Source organism: Epinephelus moara, chromosome 13 (assembly GCF_006386435.1).
Source record: "Epinephelus moara isolate mb chromosome 13, YSFRI_EMoa_1.0, whole genome shotgun sequence".
NCBI lineage: Eukaryota > Metazoa > Chordata > Actinopteri > Perciformes > Serranidae > Epinephelus > Epinephelus moara.
Window position 1 is genome coordinate 37,943,109 of NC_065518.1, and position 7,506 is coordinate 37,950,614.

At 44.2% G+C, this 7,506-nt stretch overlaps 1 protein-coding gene across 6 annotated transcripts in view; it reads right to left on the reverse strand.

Moving 5' to 3' along the window:
* Window positions 1–7,506, reverse strand: part of csnk1db (casein kinase 1, delta b) — a 54,060-nt gene that overhangs the window by 29,483 nt on the left and 17,071 nt on the right. For 5 of the 6 annotated variants that reach the window (XR_007570935.1, XR_007570936.1, XM_050060298.1 and 2 more), the window contains one exon: window positions 736–846. The exons of the other annotated variant lie outside the window; for it this stretch is intronic. Coding sequence is in view for 3 of the 5 variants with exons in the window: in XM_050060298.1 (XP_049916255.1) it covers window positions 736–846 (111 nt within the window). In the remaining 2 variants the exon portion in view is untranslated. The remainder of the gene's footprint in view (window positions 1–735; window positions 847–7,506) is intronic. 6 annotated transcript variants of the gene reach the window in all.

A 7,506-nucleotide genomic window follows, 5' to 3' on the forward strand; every position in this document is an offset into this window, starting at 1 on the left:
TGTCGACGGCGTGGAGAAATGCGCGTCTGATGTGAACGGAGGTTCTCCGGCGCGCGCGAGAATTTCGGTGCGCTGCGCTTCGCAGGCAGTGTGGCCCTGGCGTTAGATGGGAGAAATTCCTACACACTGTGGCTTTAAAAATATAATGTTAAACCTGCCCACATATCAGCACAACACATGGCTCAACAGGAGAATCAAAACGTCACTGCAGGAGGCATGAGTGCCTGAAAATTAGACTATATCAATAGGCTATATAACACGCTCTTAAATAGGTTGGCTTTCCTAACACTACCTCATGCAAATACTAATTGCCTAAAAATAATACATAACTAACCTTAAAGGCCTTAATGATGACAGACTCAAAAAAAGCATGTTTAAATGGTATACAAACTGCATTTAATGGGCCAAAAACACTCAAACACACTCACTTAAGTCATTTGCTCACTAAACCATAAACTTAGTCTGCATTCACACCAAATCTGGCATCGCAGAGAAAATGTCACTCCTCCCATTCATCTGAATGCTGGTAGAATATGTATGCTGTTCTTATCTCACCTTATGTGGCAGATTGAATCAGACACTTCACAGTGTGCCAAACCACTCTGCGCAAGTCAAAAAGTTAGACTCTGATTGGGGTGATAAGGAGATTGAAACTGAGCACACTAGGGCTGAGATGTAGAACACAAGTCAAATGAGACATGAGGATCCCAGTGCGTGTGTGAACTGATACGTCACCTCCTCCTTGCATCATCTTGTAGATCTTGCTCTCGATGTGGAGCTGGGGGTGTTTGGTCTTCACACATTCCAACTTAATCGCAACCTCTTCACCCACTGAAATGTCTGTGCCTGGAAAAGGACAAATGTTCAAGATTCACTTCACCCAAAGTACAAGAAAAACAACCACTAACCAATATCATCAGCTGCAGCCTCGATTTTATCTACTTTTTTGTTGCCTGTGATACAAAACCGTCAACCTTTACAACAACAGTGCTATTTGCATAAAAAATGAATGTACAGCTCTGGGATTAAGCATGAGATACAGCTGTATGACTGCTACTATAAGTGCTGATACAGAACGCAGTGTGGGAAAAAAGAGAAGCGAGAACAACACAGAAAGAACTGAGGAACAACAGACTAAGAGAGGAACAGCACAAACAAGGGAGCAACCTATTATATTATCTGGCCGATTACCGCCTGTGATACTCAGCATGTTTACAATTATCAGAACCGTACTTCTCTAATCCAATAGCCACTAAAATAAATTAATTGAAAAATAGGCTACTTTGGCTCTGGTGTAGCTGCCTCTGTCTTCACCTGCAGTAGTGTTGCACGGTATACTGGTACCAACGGTAGACCGCGGTACTTAAACACCACGGTACATATGATACCATAATGTTGGAGTACCGTAGTACTACAGTACCTCATGGAACCACTACTGTGGGCTAAGTTCAAAGTCCAATCACAAGAGGGTGAGTGTCCATGCGCCGTTCAATAACAGCGCGCGCTGGCCAATAACGGTGCGAGCTGCCCACCTGGCACTCAATATGCTGCTGCTGTGGTTTGTTTTTCAGTGACATGTCAGGTATTAGCTGAGCTATTGAGTATCTTTAAGCAGTGAAAGTTATTATTTATTTATTTTTACTTCTAGGCTAGATTTGTTTATATATGCTACAGTGATTTGTTTTCCACAGAGCTCTACGGTGCGAGCATTTTACTCGCATTTGTGACTAAAAATAGTTTTGTGCGAGCAAAAGAAATTGAGTACAGATTTCAACCAGCAGCAGAAACGAAAGGCGAATCCTGCCAGTTGTGGGTCACAGACACAGACAGGAATACGTATTCCTGTCAAATACCGCGGCCATAGTGCTCTGCGGCACAAGATAACGGCTTACAGGCGACCGAGAAGCCCGGCTCCAGGTCCAGTAAGTCTTCGTTGGTGTCATGACTGCCCAGAAAAACAGCCGAGCCGTGGCGGCACACAGGTATGTGACATGTCAGAGGAGAAGCGAGCCATTCACATTTCTCTCAGTCAGTACGTTTACATGGACAGTTTAATTCCACTTTTAATCAGAATGAAAGGCCATTCCGATTAAAAGTGGTCATGTAAACGGTCATTCCGATTGAAAAATAGTTATTCCAACTGAAATTAAATCCGATTAAAAGGGGGTGGTTTATTCCATTTGACATTCCGAATGAAAGAATTTTGTGTGCATGTATACACTCATCCCTCTTTAAGTTCATTCCGGTCTTTCTGCGCATGCTCGTTTCCTTGCCCTTCTGGCGCGATGACATATATAGTGCGCATAGCAACGGGCTGCATAGCAATGGGCTGAGATAGAGCAGTCGGAGTCGTTGCACTCACCGGTTTCCATTCGCCACAGCACGGTCTTCTACCTCTCTTCTCCTCAACAGATGAAGCATTAGCAGAACAAGGTTGTTGTCGTACTGCTGCTTCAAGAATATAAGCAAAACACGCCCGAAAAAGGCACTAAGAACGGCGTCGTCAAGCATCTTGTTATCCGGAGCGAGGACTACAGTGTTTTCTTCCGGTAAACGTGAACACGTAACATCCGCCCCACCCCCTATCCAATCAGAAACCTTCCCTGCCCCAAACCTTGCGCAGACCTGAATAAAGGCGATTAAACTGATCTCCATGTAAACCCTCATTCGGAATGAATATTTCCCATGTAAACTACCTGGAAAAACTTTAATTCCGAATTATTTCATTCAGATTTATTTCATTCCGAATGAGAAGCCTTCATGTAACCATAGCCACTGTGGCAGGTAACGGTCCACAAACCTCACCGCACTTAAAGGGAAAGTTCCGTTTTTTACAACCTGGACCTTATTTCTGGCATTAAAGCAACCCTTAACTTTCTGGAAATTTTACACTTTTCTTTGTTTAGGTTAAAATGCTATTAATACGCTGATGGCACACTAAAATGTAAGTGAATTCCACCAGTGATGAAAACTCATCATTATACCATTGTCATATGGTTCTAAGAAAACTCCGGCCAATCACTGCATTCGGACCGAATGCAATGATTGGTCGGAGTTTTCTCCTGTCCTGTCTGTCTTCCCCACGTGGAGGCCTCCGACAGACGTAACCACTGGCGTAACATCCCCCCCACACCCTCCACCCCTGAGTCTGTGAGACAACAAATATGCTAGAAACAGGGAAGCTTGTGGATATAAACTAGTAACAGGGATGCTTGTGGATATAAACTAGTAACAGGGAGGCTTGTGGATATAAACTAGTAACCTGAGATGGCCATGGTTTTGCCTGGAGCTGTCCCGAAGGGAAGATGCCGGCCCCAGCGCTGTGACAGGACACAGGAGCAGGGGGAGCGCCGGAGGGGTTAGCTCTATGCTAACAGCTAACCCCGTCAAACCAGCTGTTCCCAGCAGCCTTCTGGCGAACGTCCGCTCGCTGGACATGAAATGGATTACATCCGACAACGGAGATCCACTAACTGAGAAGTGAGGGACTGTTGCGTCTTTGTGTTCACTGAGACATGGATGAATGGTAACATATAAGATGCCGGTGTTGAGCTAAGGAGGCTAACGCTACATAGAGCAGACAGGGAGGCTGTATCATCTGGTAAGCTCCCTGGTGTGCTGTGATGTGTCTTTATTATATGTTGCACAAATTGGTTTTAAATGTTTTGTTTCTTTTTGCTTGGGGTATGCGTAATGTCAGTTCGTTTTTTTTGTGCTGCGCATAAAAATGACAAAGAAGTTCAGTTCAGTTCATAATGTTATATATGACAACACAGCACCCAGTTGCTAATGGCTAATGTTAGCCTACTGTGGCGTAGCCTCTGAAACATTAACGTTATCTTCCTTGTGCGTTTCCACTTACTAGTAACGTTAACACTACTATCTAACGTTAGCACTGTAACCTTATTCTAAAACCCATCAGTCATCACTGACTCCGGTTGAGTTTTAAAACTCCGGGGTTGCATTTGTAACGTTACACTCGCCCTCCTCTTCCGTGTTATCTAACGTTACCATGCCAACGCCTACGTCTATCATAGATGTAATGAGGACGTAATGGAGGAGGGGGGAGTAGGCCGTTGGAAGGCGGTGGAGTTGCAGGAGGAGGAGGTTGGGACTTTGGAGGGAGGCGGGAGTTGTGGATGTTCAAATTTTTTCTAAGTGCTGTGTGAAATGCAAGAAAGGTAAGGGTTGCTTTAAATACGGTTGTTTACTCACCCAGATAAGTTTGGTGTCATTTGGAGTCCTTCGGAAGATATTTAGATCTGTGAGAGCCTCGTACATCCATATATTGGGAATGATCGGGGCGCCAACAATGAGGCTCTAAATAACACATTATCTGCCGTGAAACTCGTTCATTTCACCAATGTTTTTATGAATCGCTAGAGTTGCTTGTCATCATCATCCGGGTCATTTATACTGACCTACTAACCTCTGACCTGGATGATGTCATCCAGGTGCGCGCGCCGCCGCACACCCGCAGCACGGCTCTGTTTACAGCTGGAATTTGCTACTGTTAGTTACATAGCTGAATATTTGTCAGATTTTGAGGTTGTGGACGACAACTTTGAATATGATGGACGTCCTTACTGTTTTGAGCCAGAGTATACAGATGAGGAGCTCTTTGAAAGGAGGATGCGGAGGCAGAGAGAGGAACAGCTGGCCAGAGAACAACAAACCGCTGCATGTCCGAGAATAGATGCTAACTGGTGGTGTTCTTGTGGACAATGTTCCACTATGCCAACAGAGGAGGAGTGCCTTTGTTGCTCCGAGTGGGATTTGAGGCCAGGAGATACACGACTGGATGTCTCCAGAAATGACTGTCTCACAACTACAGAGGATTTCACTTCTATGACCGGGCTGTTTTTTTCGTGTCCCGAAAGTAAACTGGAAGACCCAGCCAAAGCCTTTTGATTGAGTAAGTAGCCTACACACATGCATAAATTGTTTATTTTCCTTGAATTTGTTTGCTTGATAAGTAAATAACTATGAGAATTTACATTTCTTTAGTTTCTTCTCATCGCTTGTGTAGAACAGCCCGCACACTGCACAAAAAAGCAGAGGCACTTCTTAAGGAAAACGTAAATTTATTATTACATAGTGCTCAGTGACAAAAAGTGAGAAACAGAAAGGTGAATGTTTCGGTGGTAAAGAGGATTGTCTTTACGAATTGCCTCTTTTTTTTTTTTTTTTGCAGAGGTTAGTAGGTCAGTATAAATGACCCGGATGATGATGACAAGCAACTCTAGCGATTCATAAAAACATATTGGTGAATTGAACTTGTTTCGCGGCAGATAATGTGTTATTTAGAGCCTCATTGTCGGTGCCCCGAACATTCCCACTATATGGATGTACGCGGCTCTTGCGGATCTAAATATCTTCCAAAGGACTCCAAATGACACCAAACTTATCTGGGTGAGTAAACAACCGTATTTAATGCCAGAAATAAGGTCCAGGTTGTAAAAAACGGAACTTCCCCTTTAAGGGACTGTTCTTAACTTACCAGAGGAGGAGGAGGGTGGCTGGTTGATTTTTATTTTATTTATTTATTTTATTTTGATCCCCCCTATGTTAATCACTTATTGATGCTGTTTTTGAAGTATGAATAAGTTAATAAGTAATTTATTCCATTGAAATATCACTGATGTATTATAGAAAAGTGATTAATCTTTTTAGAAATGACAAAAGGCACATCTGCCTAATTTCTGCTGTGGTATCGTGATACTACTCAGAATCGTGATACTTTCACTGGTATCGTACCGTGGGTCCCAAATTTGGTACCGTGACAACACTAACCTGCAGTGATGTTGATAGGTACGCATCTACAGTCACATTAAAACGCACTATTATTTTCCCCAAAAGCTGCATTGTGAACATTAAAACCGTGATGAAATCGTTGTTGTCACATGACTTTACTTATTTTACATATTTTCATGTACCCAAATTCATGTATATGTGGAATATTACTACAGACATTTCTGCAATCACCTTGCACCATGTTTTTGTTTTTTTCCCTGATAACGCTACATTCTGATAATGTGATTGTGCCACTGATCACTACTGTATTCATTTATGTCGATGATGACACAATGATGTTTTACTGTCCAGTGAATGCACTGTGTGTTGAATAATAACTGTGTGTTTAATAATAATAATACATTTTATTTGGGGGCGCCTTTCACGTCACCCAAGGTCGCCTTACAGAGCATAGAGGATAAAAGACATTATTAAAACAAAACATCAACATAAAAACAAGTGTAGTGCACAGTGTCCAGTTAGAGTGAATATGCCTGTTTGAACAGGTGGGTTTTGAGTTGGGATTTGAATGATGTGATGGAGTCTGACTGTCTTATGTGTGGGGAGAGGGAGTTCCAGAGTCTGGGTGCCGAGCAGCTGAAGGCTTGGGCACCCATGGTACTGAGGCATGAGATGGGGATGGAGAGGAGTCCAGCAGAGGTTGAGCGGAGGGTGCGGGAGGGGGTGTATTCCTGAAGGAGGTCACAGAGGTAAGTGGGGGCTAGGTTGTGGAGAGCTTTGTAGGTGAGGAGTAGGTTTTTGTAGTGGATGCAGTATTGTACAGGGAGCCAGTGAAGTTGGATGAGAACAGGGGTTATGTGGTCAGATGATTTGGTGCAGGTGGTGATCCAGGCGGCCGAGTTCTGAATGATTTGCAGCCTGTTGATGAGTTTGGTGGGGAGGCCAGTGAGGAGGGCGTTGCAGTAGTTGATGCGGGATGTGACAAATGAGTGAACCAGGATTTCAGTGCTGGATTGGGAGAGTAATGGGCGGAGCCTGGAGATGATGCGGAGGTGGAAGAATGCAGTCCGGGTGATGTTTTGAATATGAGGTGCAAATGAGAGTGTGCTGTCCAGATGTGAAACAGGAGAGTGCAACACCAGTGATCCCAATGCCAGCCAGGCGGTCCAGGAATAGTGGGTGGGAGATGGTGTCGAATGCTACGCTGAGGTCCAGGAGGATGAGAATGGTGAGTAGTCCGGAGTCAGCTGCTGTTTCAGTGCTGTGTTTTGGATGGAAACTGGATTGGAAGGGTTCGTGGAGGTTGTTTGTGTCGAGGTGGGACTGTAGTTGTGCAGCAACCACCCTTTCAAGTGTTTTGGAGATGAAGGGAAGGTTGGAGATGCGCCGGTAGCGGTTAAGGTCAGCTGGGTCAGCACCGGGTTTTTTCAGGATGGGTGTGATGGCAGCCAGTTTGAGAGTGGGGGGTACAATACAAAAACAAATGATGGTCTGGGGCTGTTTTGCTGCTTCAGGACCTGGAAGACTTGCTGTGATAAATGGAAGCATGAATTCTGCTGTCTACCAAAAAATCCTGACGGAGAATGTCCGGCCATCTGTTTGTGACCTCAAGCTGAAGCGAATTTGGGTTCTACAGCAGGACAATGACCCAAAACACACCATTAAGTCCACCTCTGAATGGCTGAAGAAAAACAAAATGAAGACTTTGGAGTGGCCTAGTCAAAGTCTTGACCTGAATCCTATTGAGATGCT